This window comes from Mytilus californianus, unplaced genomic scaffold (assembly GCF_021869535.1).
Source record: "Mytilus californianus isolate M0D057914Y unplaced genomic scaffold, xbMytCali1.0.p SCAF_1, whole genome shotgun sequence".
NCBI classification, from domain to species: domain Eukaryota; kingdom Metazoa; phylum Mollusca; class Bivalvia; order Mytilida; family Mytilidae; genus Mytilus; species Mytilus californianus.
The window spans coordinates 105,645,435-105,662,374 of NW_026262581.1; the positions used below are offsets into that span (position 1 = coordinate 105,645,435).

Genomic DNA, 16,940 nt, shown 5'->3' on the forward strand with positions numbered 1-16,940 from the left:
TTATAAAGTTTCCCTTGTTGGCACTACTTAAAATGATATTATATAGCCTTGTTCTCGTGTTATTGTGTATTAGTCTTCTGTATTACCTACTGATTGTCTTATAGATCTGTGTTTCACAATACATATTCGATCATGCATTTAAGTTCAACTGATTTTTGGTGTTAAAAAGGACGATAAACTTTTTTCATGTTTTGCAAATCAAAAGCATATACACTTGTCTATACTATTCTGTTCCTAATATGATGTAAGAAATAAATGGAACCGATATTTATTTTTATTTAAATGACATGTTCTGCAAAATTCATTTATCTTCTCAGATACAAATTATATCTCCTTCATATATCGGAGGACAAAATTTGAAAAATGAAAATATTTTAGAAGGAAATACACATTCAATGAATACAAAAAATAATGCATGGGTCACTGAACTTACTAAACTCTATTCAACCGAGCACCATTCGGTCTGTCATCTTTACAATTTTTAAGTTTTATTTTAATTTGTCGGTATCTAATAGAAAATGTTTTAAGATTTGCAAACCTTAGGAAATAACTGAGAGTTTGGTAATTTTTTTCTGTAAAATACAATTTAATTGAGATTTTCTCCCATTTTTATAGATTAACTTTCAACTTCAGAATCTAGACAAGAATTTAAAAAAATGTAATTTGGCAAGGAGTGACATATTTTGTTCGACCAGAATCATAATTCGGGAACATGAATCAAACTAGATTCAACAAGTATTGTCACATTTTAGTGTTGAATATCCAGAAAATAAACATTAATTATTTTCCTTTTTTATCTAATGAAATGACATTGATGTGATTTTTCTATAAAACAAAGATATCAACTTCCATCGATAATGTTTATTTGTTTACTTCTTCTAAAAAAAAAAAAATGATTTACCCAATATAATTTAAAGAAATAACTACACTTAGAACCAAATATTTCTCGAAAGGGAGAACAACAACTTACACTTTTAAATTAAATTTCGAACACAATAACATTTTACTGACATTCAGAAAAATTTAATAATATTTCAGTGGTATATCATTTTAGTTCCTCTCCTTAACAAATCATTTTGTCATACAACTTCTCAGATAGAATCATAACTCATGAGGATATGTTTCTTTTAATTTCAGAAATTACAGGACTTAAAGCCTGAAATTGCGGTTAATAAATTCCTAGCAGGCAAACGAAAGGAAAATGTTTCAAAAAATGCAGTTCAAAATATTTTACCACGTGAGTAAGAGTTTTTTTTTTTAAATAATTTTGGTGTTTTACTTCATACATTTCCGGTTATATGATGTTTGCATAGTTACACCATGTGTAATATTAAAAATCTTAAAATGGATATAATAAATGATAATTAAAGTTTACAATCAGGCATACTTACACGACAACCAACCGTTTATACCTTGCCATACCACTAACGATTAATACCTTGCCCTGGCATACTTAAACGACAACTTACGATTTATAATACCTTGCCCTGGCATACTTACACGACAGCTATCGTTTTAAACCTTTCCGTGGCATATTTAAACGACACCTAACGTTTTATACTTTGCCCTGGTATACTTACACAACAACTTACCGTTTATGTCTTGTCCTATCATATTAAATTGAACACTTACCTTTTATACCTTGCCCTGGCATACTCACACGACGACTAACTTTTATACCTTGCCCTGTCATACTTACACGACAACTAACGTTTTATACCTTGCCCTGGCATATTTAAACGACAACTAACGTTTTATACCTTGCCCTATCATACTAACATGAAAACTTGCCCTGGCATATTTAAACGACAACTAACGTTTTATACCTTGCCCTGGCATACTCACACGACGACTAACGTTTTATACCTTGCCCTGACATACTTACACGACAACTTAAGTGTTATACCTTTGTCCTGATATACTCACACGACAACTTAAGTTTCATACCTTGTTCTGACATACATACACGACAACTAAAGTGTTATACCTTGCCCTGGCAAACTCACACTACGACTAACGTTTTATACCTTGCCCTGACATACTTACACGACAACTTAAGTGTTAAACCTTATCCTGGTATACTCACATGACAACTTACGTTTCATACCTTGCCCTGGTATACTTACACGACAACTAACGTTTAATACCTTGCCCAGGTATACTAACACGACAAATAACTTTTATACCTTGCCCTGACATACTTACACGACAACTTACGTTTCATACCTTGCCCTTACATATTACACGACAACTAACGTGTTATACCTTGTCCTGGTATACACACACGACAACTAAACTTTAATACCTTGCCCTAACATACTTACACGACAACTAAAGTGTTGTACCTTGTCCTGGTATACTCACACGACAACTAACGTTTAATACCTTGCCCTGGCATACTTACACGACAACTAAAGTGTTAAACCTTATCCTGGTATACTCACACGACAACTTACGTTTCATACCTTGCCCTTGTATACTTACACGACAACTAACGTTTAATACCTTGCACTGACATACTTACACGACAACTAAAGTATTATACCTTGTCTTGGTATACTCACACGACAACTTACGTTTCATACCTTGCACTGACATACTTACACGACAACTAACGTTTAATACCTTGCCCTGGCATACTTATACGACAACTAACTTTTATACCTTGCCCTGGCATACTTACACGACAATTAACGTGTTATACCGTGCCTTGACATACTTACACGACAACTTACGTTTCATACCTTGCCCTTACATACTTACACGACAACTAATGTGTTATACGTTGTCCTTGTATACTCACACGACAACTAACGTTTAATACCTTGCCCTGGCATACTTACACGACAACTAACTTTTATACCTTGCCCTGTCATACTTACACGACAACTAACGTGTTATACGTTGCCCTTGTGTACTCACACGACAACTAACCTTTAATACCTTGCCCTAACATACTTACACGACAACTAACGTGTTATACCTTGTCCTTGGTATACTCACACGACAACTAACGTTTAATACCTTGCCCTGGCATACTTACACGACAACTAAAGTGTTATAACTTACACTGATGTACATATGATTTAATTGAGGTAGTCCCAATCTTGAATTTTATATTCATTAAATTAACTATCTTTCTATTGATATGATATATGTTGTATGATTTCTAATGAGACAACTACCGATCAAAGTCATAATTCATAATGACGTGGCTGTAAGCAACTATTATAGGTCACATTTGGGGCTTCAAAATATTAGAAAAAAACCAATGCCTTAGTGTTTTACACAAGAACAAAAATATTATTTGATTGTGTTTATTTTGTATCTCGTTGATATTGTCTTCATCTCCTTTATTCACATTGATAAACGTGCGTTTGCTATTTTCCATAGATGATGATTACAGGCCATATCTTATGTCGTATGGGAGATCTAGTAATGATTATATAAATGCTGTGAAGATACCAGTAAGTTTCAGATTAAAAGATGCACATTAATGTAAATATCAATATTACTAGAAATTAAAGAAACATACTTTAAAGGAGTAGGTCCGGTAAGGGCCGATTTTGGCCTCAAACTTCAGGTTCATCTGATGAAAGATGTTGGACACTTAAATGTCTACTTCAGTCGATTCAATTAGTTTATGTGAAAGATTTGAACTGATTTAGTCATTAAAGGCGCTCAAATTCAAGCTTAAATATGAAAAATCTATCAAATATGCCATAATATGTCACTTTTCAGATGGTTTTTGTCAAAAATGAAAGTGGCCGCATCCGTGTTCAGTCTCAACCTTTATTTATGTTATGTATTATCCTCAAATACTATTTATATTTAAATATTAAGAATGAACACAAATGCGGCCACTTCCATTTAAGACGGAAAACGTCTAAAATTGAACTCAAATGCTAAAATTGTGAAGATTTAATGATGCTAGTACCCGACACATGTGCATTGTATTGTCAAAAACAGCCCATATTTATGTAACAGAAGTATTCTTCTTTCCAATAAATTATAGCTAAATGTTGACATTTTAACAATTTTGTAAAACTGCTATATTTTGGGGCCAAAAAGGGGTCTTTCTGGGCCTACACCTTTGTTTGATATGGAGCACTTTTAACATATTTGTCGAAAGATTTATTGGCCTCTAAATTGTTGAAACATATTGCCGTCACAGTGTGTTCATAGACTACATTTTTATTAGCTTACCAGGCCCAGAGCCTCGTTAAGGATTTATGAATCTATATTGATGATTTTTGAGGAATTGTCATGTGTTTGCCAGTAATCTTAAGAACTATAACAGATAGATAAAAACTGCAAACAACAAAAATGTTCAGCAATATAGGATCTACAAAAAGCAAAGTGACTTACGGAGGTACTGGCCTTAATACAATTTATTGAATATTTTTTACAATTTTGCAAAGTATCTTGGAAACTATTCGTCCAACTCGGGTTGAATAGAGTTATAAAATCAGTGTTAATGCGCATGTGCGCAACCCTGACGAATCGAAGTGAAAACTATACTAGATTTGACATACAAAATGGAAGTTATAGATATGGCAGTGGTGGTTTATTTTCTTTTTATGGACATCGACAATGAACAACTTTATGTTAAAACTTGTAACATAATTAAATTAAAGAACTTCTGCCATTTATTCATTTTCAAAATCCTCCTGCCTTAGTAATGGGAAAGGATATTCACATTTTAGTCTTAATAACTCAAAGTACCGAAAATACTTTTTCTGTTCTCTAATAGATAGGTACAAAATGTTCGCGGCAAAAATTATCTACAAAAATTACATAACTGACTGAAATAAAGATAATATCAAAATGGCAAATCTTTACCAGGTGAACAATGCATGCTCTTACGAGCATTCTCATCACGTGTTCATTTATACAAACCAAAACAATAAATTGCTTTTATTTAAACACATAAGCATACACATACCATAACAATCACGTTATTACAGTACTGGTATCTTAGCAAAACCAAAATCTTAAGTATTCAATAACGTTAACGATATCTTGTATACCCCATTTTCAGTACCATTCTTAGAGATTCTACATAGACTTTTTGATCTATTGAATTGTTTTTATACTTTCATCAACTATTGTCAATAAGGTGATTTTATTTTCGTTTTTATGCCCCACCTAGGGGCATTATGTTTTTCGGTCTGTGCGTTCGTTCGTCCGTCCGTCTGTCCGTTCGTTCATCCGTCTGTTCATCCGTCTGTCCCGCCTCTGGTTAAAGTTTTTGCTCAAGTAGTTTTTGATGAAATTGAAGTCCAATCAACTTGAAACTTAGTACACATGTTCCCTATGATATGATCTTTCTGATTCTATTTTTAATGCCAAATTAGAGTTTTGACCCCATTTGCCGGTTCACTGAACATAGACAATTATAGTACGAGTACTATGGACACATTCTTGTTTTATCAACTTTATAAAACTGGCGGTGATAATAAATGTGAGGCATACCATAATGAGAATTGTACAGATTATAGAAGTGAAGTGAAGAATCGTTCTTCTAATCAATATTGACGGCTTGGTTTACTATATGGAGGCCTATTTGAACTAAAATTGAAAGTATGATTGGCGCACAGGCTGATATTCAAGAAATTAAGAGGTGGCTAAACTTAACAGTTTTTAATTTTTATGATTTTTGGTATGCGTAGAAATTTTACTGTCTAATTTACCCGAGATAGTACCGAATATAATAAGTAATTGCTCTTATCGTGGAATATGAATTTTACATAAGACCTATAGGATAATATACTGAATAATATATATATTTAAAAAAAAAGCACAGTCTGGAATACTCTGAAGATTTAGGAGAACATATGTGAACATCAATTTTTCTTTATGGGACTGACTAACATTATTCATAGATGCCAGATTAGGTAATACACATTCCCTCCTATCTCTAGTTGAAAACACCATACAATGCCTGTAACCATCACGTTTGTTCTGTTTTAACATCATGAACTGACATTTCAATACGATAATTTTAATTTGTTTTCAGAGCTTCATAGAAGGAAGAAATGTTTTTGTAACACAGTATCCATTACAAAATACTATCGGTGATTTGTGGTCCCTGCTCTATGACAATGATTGCAGAACCATGGTTATTTTAGAAAAGTTAGATGAGGTAAACTATAATGTGTATAAAGACAAATTGAAATAAAGCACAATTGACTTTTAAAAAACCTGCTAACTATTTGTATATATAATAATATGCTTAAATTACCTTCAGTGCAAGATAAATCTGCTGTGAGATAGATTTCAAATAATGATTTTTTTTTCTTTCCATGTCAAAAAATAGTGACAGACTAGTAATGAATGCTTTTTTTATTGCTAAGGCATAAACATGCTCCGAAATAAGCATAATACACATGTAAAGACAGCAGAGAACAACAGTAAAATGCTTTGGCAAATGTAAAGCATATGAGATCTGATATTCCACGTACTTTTTATTCACTAATTACATAATTTGATAGTGAGAGACTTACTAGACATACACAAGTTTATAATTATTATGCCAAGAACAATAAAACTTTGGTAAAAATTGTTTTACACAGTTCTATAAATTGGGCAAGCTAGAACAAACTGATTTCGTCTTCAATAACATATAGTTTACAGCATCTAAATAATGATTGTCTCTCGGAATATTATGTTAACGACCAATTTCAAAATCTAATTATAATGTTCCACTACGTAACTTTGTTACCATACAAACATTATTGTTAGAATTAAGATTTGTTTCAAAACAAAAGGTTAAATTCAATCTTCTATAAACTCAAAGTTTATAACTTTCTTGAATGGTATTGCCCAATTGCTGCAAGAATTGATCTATATTACGAGTGTATATAGCATATGTACAGATTGTACAAGCATCTTGAAATAACCATGATGCATAATTTAACCCAAGATAAAAAAATAGAAGCCAAGTTTACAAAACAATTGTTAGCATCCTCATATACGAAAGTTTATAAACATTGTATACAACCTTTGTTTTATGTGTAATAATATGTAACCAATATTTCAATATTTTTCTGTTTTCTTGCAATAAATAGAGGTAAATTTCCAAGTTCGTCATATAGAAAACAGAAAACATGTCTGTTTTGTAAGGAATTAGCGTTTGGCTTGTTTTACACCAAGATGGTTATCAAAATCGTTTGATTATATTCCACCAGACCGCACACGTAAACGTTTGATTTTATTTCATCAGACCGCACATGAAATGCACAGATGAATAAACAGAATTTACCATATTGCTATTTAACCTTAATAAGTTATATTTCAAACCTCAAATATCTACAAAAGTGCATTAATCGAAATTTTTGTGTTACCTGGTCTATCAACTATTTTATGTATTAATTTTGTTTATTTTTTGTCTTCTAGGATGTACCGGTAATACCGAGTGATACTGACCAAAGATTCAGCAACGATAATTTCATCATAAGCAGAAATTCGTCAAATGTATTACAAGACAAAGTTAAAGTTTCATTAAGACATAAAGTAGGTTTAAAATTAATTTTATGATTTGATATTACATAATTGAGTGATCACCAAATAGATTAAAAAATCATGTATCGGTTGTTTGAAATAATTTATGAAAATGAAAAAAAAGACTTCATTCATATCGAACAGGCGTCACTTTAATTTCTAGATTGTCCTGAATATGCATAGAAATATGCTACTGGACCATGACGTTAAGCAAACAACAATCAATTTACACAATTTCTAGAAGTCTGAATACGGTTCGACATAAATGGCCATTGTTTGTATTTTGTAATGTCTTAATTTTCCTTTTTTATAACTTTTTTGGTGGGTATATTTTTAGGGACTTGGTGTTAACGAAAGATATTTGATAGTCTCTTAAGTAAACAAACAATGGTTTTTAAACACAGATATATTTAGAGTCTGATAAAGTGTTCACGCACCTGTCTATTACTGAAAAACGTATGTAGGCCTCTAGATGTCTTTCAGTTATTTGTGTCGTTGGGTTGCTGTCTCATTGACATTTACAACCAACCTGGCCGTCATGCCAGAAATTGTACAATAGGGCAAGATGCAAGTATCGAACAAATATGTGAAAATCGTTAAAGATAGAGAAAATCTACTCGGACACAAAAATGTTCAGAATGTCATTATCTACCTATCTAGTTTATTGTCAGACGACTCCTTATGTGAATTATTGCCCAGCAAAACAAGATCGGCAAATAAGATCACTTATTCTTATTGCCCTTCAATGATGATTTAACGCGTTCGGTAAAAAAACTATGAGACAAGAAGGAACTGGTAACAGAAAATATTTTTTCAGAAAAATAAGATATACAAATATTGAAGTCAGTTTACAATGTTCATTAGTGCACACTTTAAAAAAGTAATTGCCCTTCAATGACGATTTTGAATATTTTGCGTTTTTGATGAAAACTATATAATAAATAGAGAAAAAACTAAAAATCCAAAACATATGAACAGCCAGATAAGATCAAATAGAAATAAGTCAAAGTCGTCAATCGACTCATTATAAGAGTTATTGGCTTAATGATGTGTTTTTCCATTTTTATGTGTTTACCTTATATCCTGAAAATTATAATAGATAGACTTAATATAAGTTCTTTAAAGCTTATTATACGGTATAGTTTTTGCTCATGTTGAAGGTCAAACGGTCACCTATAGCTGCTTACATCTAATTCATTCTGTCTCTGGTAGATATAGTTGTCTCGGTTACAATCATACCACATCTTCTTATTTATTTATTTTGTTTTATTAAACTTTGATTAGCAAAAACGATCAGCAACAAAGATCTACAAATCACCAATCACTGAAATCGTCAGTCTACTCTTTACAGAAATTCTTATCCCCTTATATAAAATTTCAACCTTTTTTATGCCTACGATAGTAGTGGGTCATTATGTATACTGGTCTGTGTGTCCGCCTGTCTGTACCGATACAGTTAAAAGTTTTTTTTTATTTAAGGCATTATTATTATTTACCATAAAGTTGAGGTCATATCAACTTGAAACTTAGTTCGCAAGGACATATTTGGTGTGAACTTTTTAAATAAATGCCAAATTAATGTTTGATCAAAATTTCGGGGTTCGCTGAAAGTGAAAACGTGATAGTGCGAGCAGGACATGGTGGTATATGCACACATATTCTTCTTGCCTATTACATGTATCTTAAAAACTATAACGGATAAACAAAAGTTCAGTCGAACAAAAAAGATCAGCAAGACAAGGTGTTGGCCAACAGTTTCTATTCAGCAGACATTTTATTGTTGCATTGTATTGAGCGAAATAGGTTCTTTTTTTAATGTTGAATAAAAATTGCACATCTATCACAAAGAAGGATTGTGCCGACTAGCATACTAGTACATTAACATTTCACTGCAAACCACACTATATTACAAAAAGGAAAGCATTCGACAGAATTATGTCATAGAATGTGGTGTTGAAAAGAACATTTATGTATGTACATGTATATACATGTGTATATTTCAAATATGTTGTAGAACAAGAAAGAAGAAAGACCTTTAACTGTTTTTATTTATAACGACTGGGAAGATAATAACACGATACCAAACTCTACAAAGACTATGGTTGATTTCATGGAAAATGTCACAAGGACTACACGGGAAGATGATAAATCCATAGTCGTCATTTGTAGGTTAGTAGTACATTATACAGAGAAATAATATAACGTTTTTAAAAATCACACCGTATCAACCACATACATCACTTTAGTATACCAAAATAATTTTTTTTTTCGAGACTAGTGTTCATGTTGTTGATGTGCTACTGATCCTCGGTTACATATTCCAAATTGGAATATGATACAGTACATGTATTAGTAGTTTTGACCTTTTGACTCTTGTAAAGTATTTAATCAATTGATCGCGAGAGATCAAAACAAAGTAAGCAAAGAATCAAAATCAGTAGTAATAACGAGATTTTTAAATATGTATAAGCCGATTATTCTCTCCAGCATCGTATGCTTCATATTAGAAATATATGGCTGGCTGAAATGACTTAACTAGAACAATGAACCGTTTTTCACTTAGGGATGGCTGTACCAGATGCGGCATATTTGTTACTTTGGACCTGGTTTTAGAGAAAATGGAAACAGATGAAGAAATTGACATCTTTCAAGTTGCAAGACGAATTCAAATTCGACGGCCTCAATGTTTGTCCAGTATTGTAAGTTATTTTATACACACTGAAACGATAATGAGAAAAATCTCCGATTGTCATGCATCTAAAAGACAGAGTCAAGAAATGTAGTTCTAAAATCGCCAATTATGTTTCTGTATGAAAAATATAGGTACTCTTACATGGGACATTTTTCAAATTATGTTTAGTAAAAATAAACTCACTACATACTCAATAACTAGAATCGTATACATTCAGCTTAAGAAGGTCTCGTGTTGTCGAATTTGAAAATTCAAGAATATTTGTCAGAATAAAAACCAGACTAAACACACTCGTCAGATTTGTATCTTAGACTATCTTAAAGACAATTTTGCACAGATAGTGTAATATTGTTCTGGATAAATAATTCCTATTCTCTATTTTGCATCTCATCAGATTAGTTTGATTTTTTGTTTAGCGTCAACTGATGAGTATTTTATGTTATTAAGAACGAGTTAACAATAAAATCATAAAGGTAGGTTCTACAAAGTAGTTCGACTGTGTGAAGGCTGGGAATTTCAAATGCCACACGAAAATGAAAGTAAAGATTGTTAAATCGTAGAAGTTAATCTAATATATAGAAATATCAACCAAAGTAATGTCCGGAAATAAATAATAACTTGATCTTCTAAACCTTATCTTGTGTTTATTTTAGGAGCAATATGAGTTTTGTTATTCTGCTGTGAAGGAATTACTTAGCAGTGAATCTGTGTATGCCAATGCATAAACCTTGTTATCAGTCTGCAGATAAGAAGTTTGTTGATGATAAGTGTTTTTTTTCTCGTGACACATTTACTAATTATTACTTGCGCATTTTTAATAAACGTTTTCTTTTTTTTTCCTAGTATTATACTTTTTTTATTATCTGACATTTGATCTATTGCTATTGTATTATTGAGTTTCGTTTTATTATTCTGTTAATGTCCCTACGTTGTTTATTTGTACTTCAGATGAAAAAAAACAACAAATAAGAACATCAAAAACAACAACCCGTGCAATCATATATTACTCAACTGATAGCTGTACTAATATCTTATGAAACATTTTGCGGTTAAAATTATCAAATAAGGACACGTTTACATGTACATTATAACTGTTTGAAGATTTGAAACTGAAGTGATTATTTTTCATTCATCAATATATATTATTCTTTTTTATTTTTGCCAACTTGCTTTCTGACCTGTTGACCTAAAAGTGATTAAATAGCTGGCATCAAGAATTTTCCTAAAACAAATAGAGATAAGGTGGCAACCTAAACTTGCGACAGAAATGTGTATGATATATTTGTCAGTGTATAAACAAAGATAAGAAGATGTGGTATGTCCGACAACCAACGATCAATTAATGAAATCTAAAGCTATATCATGTCTTCACTTTGGTCTCTTACATTTTTTGTATACCCTGCTCTACACAGAAGCGGCAGAGGTATATAGTTTTTGACCAATTCGTTTTCAGTCTGTCAGTCATTCAGTCAGTTAGTAATTTTGTTTCTGGATGCTGACGCAAATACTTTATATAGAATTGCAACCTTACTTGGATATATGGTCACATATAATGAGTGGAATACCCTATTGGACTTGATGTTACCATGTCAAATGTCAAGGTCACAGTGACTAAAAAAGGACTGATATTATTGCTGGAAAAGTGGTTTCCAGATGCTAAATCAAATACTGCACATGAACTTGCAACCTATACTAGATATGTGGTCACATATAAGGAGAGACAGACTCTTGATTGTGATATTATTACTTCTAAGGTCAAGGTCTAAGTTACTGAAAATAGATAGAAATTTGTTCTGAACATATGTTTTCCGGATGCTGAATCAAATATTTCACACGAGATTACAACCTAACTTGCATATAAAGGTCACATATAATAAAAATTCTTATTGATTTGGAGGCAAAAGAACAAGGAAATTAGGACAATCAATTACCACATATGGCACTGAGCTTTACTTAGATAACTGATCATTTATGATTAGAGGAAGATCCCTAATGATTTTGTAGTCACTTGGTCTAAGGTCAAGGTCGATAGTTACTAAAACACAATTTGAAGACACTATTACTTTCTTAAAGTCATAACAGTAATGCATCAAACCTTAATGTAAACAGAAAAAACTTTGCCATCAGGCTACGATAAGCTTTTCACCTTTATTTGGGCGTGGGGTATGAAGTTGAGCTTATTTATAATCTTCTTAAAATCTCAAGTTTTGACAATATACAAATGTATGTGGGTACGTTTGGAATTATTGAGTTTTCTTTGCGCAAAACATTACTTTATTTATTTTGAGATGAAAACATAATTGCAAGAAAAACAAAATGTGCTATAAAATTCAAACCATCCATGGTCATCATCAAATCTCAAAAAGGTGAATCACAAAAATGAGTGAATCACATGAAATTGAATAACAACATATAATTTAAATAAGAAATACATGAAATGCTAAATCATCGTACAATTTATAATGATGTTTAGCAACTGCATTCCAATCCGCTGTTAACGGATTTGTTGTTTTCGTAGAAGCGTGCTCGCCTCGATTGCGTGACGTCATGGATTCGATTCCAGGTCGTGTCAAGACAAAACCTTTACTATTGATTTTTGGTACTTCTCCACTAAGGGACTTATCATTTTTTACCTGGGAGGGGGGGGGCTGGTCATTTTGAAATCAAACATATCAAATTTTCTTGATCCCCCCATAATATTTCACTATTTTTATTTGATCCCCCCTGTAAAAACATTTAAAAAATGTGATCCCCCCTTCTATTAAACATTAACATGCCAAAATTTTAACATGCAAAACACTTACCGAGTTATTTCACAGAAATATTGCAAACATGAAATAGTCTTTTCTTATTTCCTATATTGGGCTATTAAAGAAAACTTGTTCCTAAGTAACTCTGTAAAAAATATACTAGAATATGTCCCTCTTTTGCGTAAACGTAAGTTTTACGTTAGGCCTTATAAAAACCTCCATTGAGTCGGTAAACTTTTATATGGAATAGTTCATGCTTTTAGCTTGAACAATTCAACTACTCATTTATTGTCTCGCCTTGACGGAGTCAAAAAGCGAGACATAGGTATGCTGTTTCCGGCGTAGGCGGCGACGGCGGTGGCGGCGTCAACAATGTATTAGTTTGTGATTAGGTCTAGTTCATGGTGAACCACTAGTGGTAGGTCAATGATATTTGGTATGCAGTTGTATTAGCATTGGCACATCTCATTACCATAGAGATTATTTGTACCAGCCCCCTCAGTTAAGGTCTATTGACTTTGAAACTTTTCATAGTTTACATGTATTACTTTGCGATTAGGTCAATTTATGGGGAACCACTAGTGGTAGGTTAATGATATTTGGTAATAAGTTAATGGTATTTGGTATGCAGTTGTATTAACATTGGCATGAAGATTGTTTAGCCATGTACCTTCAGTCATGGTTCATCGACTTTGAATATTTGCATAACTTACATGTTAAAGTATTGCTATTTTAATTTCAACATTTGCATTATCAAAATTACAAAAAGGCGAGACATATCTCTGTGATAACAGTTTATTGTTACATTTCATTCATTAATGTGTGATATATCATCATAGTAGCCCCAAAAATTTTGTTTTATTAGCCTAAACAGTACAAATTTTGAGGGAATGAGAGGTCTAAATGGACCCAAATGGATCTTTTAATGAAAACAAAAAGGCACATTAGTGGTGTTCGTTATCTCAGAATCATCTGTTTAGACTTTTGTATCAAAATTCAACTGTTTGTATGCAGATTAGATGAATATGTGATCATTTATTGGAGAGTTTATTGCTCTACACTATTTTCTTTCATGATGCGGCTTGATTTTAATTTTTTTACCAATTTTTTAACAAATCGCTGTAAATTTTAATTTATACTTAATTTCTCCCAAACTATTTAGCTGATTATAACAAAATGTGAGTGAAATACCGGTATAACGACTGGATTATTCGGGTTATGAAGCACCAATGCATTTTATATGGGACAAAATGACACAAAAATGGCAGCTTCCTACATCACCTAAGTCATGTGATGTCTTACTTAATTGTCATGATATGAATGGTGGTAAACATATATTTCCGTTTGACTGTTGTAATCATCGGTTCTTCTTCACATTTTGTATTTTGAAGTATGCAAACTACTCATTTCCATGTGCAAAAAATATTGATCCCCCCCCCCACTTTGAATTCATAAAAAAAATTGAACACCCTTTTTCCACATACAGAAAAAAACTTGACCCCCCCTGCATTTTGACCAGCCCCCTCCCAGATAAAAAATGATAAGTCCCTAAGAACGAGATTTTTATGAGTAAGAGGAAAGGCTGGTCGGCCTGGAATCGGAATAATGTGTACGGGTAGGGTGACATGTCTTCCTGTAAACTAGCACGTTAGAATCATGGCTCTGTGTTGTTCAAAAAGTTGTATAAAACATCAACAGGTTGACGTCATCAGTATTGGACATGCTGATTTATCAGTATAAGAATAGACTTGATCATATCATTAAATAAAATGTTTTACAAAGAAGATTCCGTGTGCTTTAACCCAATGAGAAAATTCCTATTCATATAATACACAGGCACTAGTCTCTGACAAAAAAATACCTACATACTTCGTACGGTGACCTTTAGTTGTCAACTTCTATTTTATTTGGTCTCTGTTGGAAATTTGTCTCGTTGGTAATTAAATTTTATATGTAAAGTCCACAGAGAGTCTGATTGATATTGATAGAATGGGAAAATTTGTGTTTAAAAAAGAAACTATGATTCACTGCGAGATTATTATAATAACATTGCAATTTGACTTTGAAAAGAAGACACAATTTACGGTTGGTCTACATGGGAGGCCTGCTACGTATGATTCCAACAACAGAAATAGGCGTATTATACACAATTTTTTAGATAATTTAATATAGACTTACAACGTAAGTTTCAGTGGGATAGACAACGGCGGAATCGAAATATATCGGAATTTTGCGACCGAGTGTCATTTCTCAAAAAAACGAGTTGGGTACTTTGCGTTATATTAAAGTAATTAGGTAATTTTTTTCAGAGACAGTTGCCTGTGATAAAATATACTAGCAAAATTATGAATGATTAAAAACAAAAATTTAAATTGATAAAAAAACGAAAAGTGTTCGTACAGTGATTTTTTTCATGATGATGTGGTTCATTTGGTCATGGTTTGGTTAGGTCGATTGCCTTAGTTCTCTAAAATAAGCATACAAAAATTAATAAGTCTTAGATGTTAGAATCAATGTTTTACGTCAAAAGTTCAATATTTTAATTGTGGTTGTTGAAAATTGACAAACGTGAAGCGTCATATCGAAAATTTGACATGGTTTGCTAAAGCAATTGACATGATTCAGTTAAGTGTTTCAAATTATGGTATTCTTAATGCTTAAATTTTAATTGTTTATAGTATGTGTTATTTTTAAAGTGTCTCATTAGTCAGTTATTTGGCTGGGTACCAATATCTTAATTGTTATATTCAATTTTTAATTGCATAATATGTAACTATGTAATCATTGTGTTTTATATTGGTTTGTGACATAATAATAAATTATTCTGATTCTGATTAGTCGTCTTTTGTTTTGTTTGTTTGTGTGTTATGATTTGTCTTTTATTGTTTTGGAGGGCAGAGGGTGGGGAAAGGGTGTATCCAACGACAAAATATCAAATAAATCCTCATATCTAAACAGTTTAATGACATTGTTACACTAAAATCCTTTTTGTTTGTTTTTGTTTTTTGTTGTTGTTTTTTTTTGTTTTAGCAAATTACACATAAGTTTATTTCAGCCAGAAAATGGAGTAGAACAAACATAGTTACGACTTAGTTTACAATTCCCCATACAAATACTATATTATGAATTTCTATAGATTTTTTGAATATGAAAAGAAGGAGAAGTGCGGTATAGGTCAACGACACTGCAACCCCACGACAAAAATAACAAAAAGACAACGAATAAGTAGGCAATAAATAGTCTTCAACAGTAGACATATTCTATCTATACAATATGTTTAAAAGCTCTAAGTTTTCCCAAAACAGATATAATCAAAGATTATTTATTTATGTTGGGTTTTAATAGCTGGGCAAAATAAACGGAACAAACCGGTAGTCCCACTTCTCTTGTCTTTATTTCACAGCAGTACCATTTTCAAAAAGTCTTTCGATGTTTTAGGAAAATTCTCAGTTGGGGCTAAATATTTGCCTGATATGGCAAAGAATTTTTGAGGAATCGCTTGTTATTGTGAATAGGGATTTCGAGGTTTGTGTGCCAATCAAAATCAAAGAGAGTTGGCACCAAGGATCAGAGATAAATGTAGAAACCTTTGAGAAATACATACACATAGTTTTTCTCAGAACCCACCTCCAACATTTAAACAAAATCTTGCACTAAAGATACCAGAATGATCCTCTGCGTATAAGTACTATTATAATTTGTAAGTTTCTTTTTTGCCAAACCAAATAAATATTAATCTCTCTCACACACACACACCAACTCCACACAATTCCCCTAACACCCCGCCCACACACACACATATATATATATATATATATATATATATATATAAACATAAACAAGTCTAAATTGAAAACAACGTTCAAACCTATGATTGCGTTGGATAAAAACCGCAATTTTTATACGTGTGCATGCAAAACAAATTTCTTGTTACAGGGGTCTAAATACAGCACAAACAACATTTTCCAAAAGACCAAAAAAGTGAAAAAGTATAT

General features: G+C 32.1%; 1 protein-coding gene across 1 annotated transcript in view; it reads left to right on the forward strand.

Moving 5' to 3' along the window:
- LOC127738590 (receptor-type tyrosine-protein phosphatase alpha-like) overlaps nt 1-15,779 on the forward strand; it is an 86,551-nt gene extending 70,772 nt beyond the window's left edge. Inside the window, exons 20-26 of the mRNA XM_052249912.1 lie at nt 1,138-1,237; nt 3,394-3,467; nt 6,020-6,145; nt 7,399-7,515; nt 9,518-9,672; nt 10,067-10,202; nt 10,849-15,779. Coding sequence (XP_052105872.1) covers nt 1,138-1,237; nt 3,394-3,467; nt 6,020-6,145; nt 7,399-7,515; nt 9,518-9,672; nt 10,067-10,202; nt 10,849-10,920 — 780 coding nt within the window. The 3' untranslated portion in view covers nt 10,921-15,779. The remainder of the gene's footprint in view (nt 1-1,137; nt 1,238-3,393; nt 3,468-6,019; nt 6,146-7,398; nt 7,516-9,517; nt 9,673-10,066; nt 10,203-10,848) is intronic.
- The last annotated feature ends 1,161 nt before the right edge of the window (nt 15,780-16,940 follow it).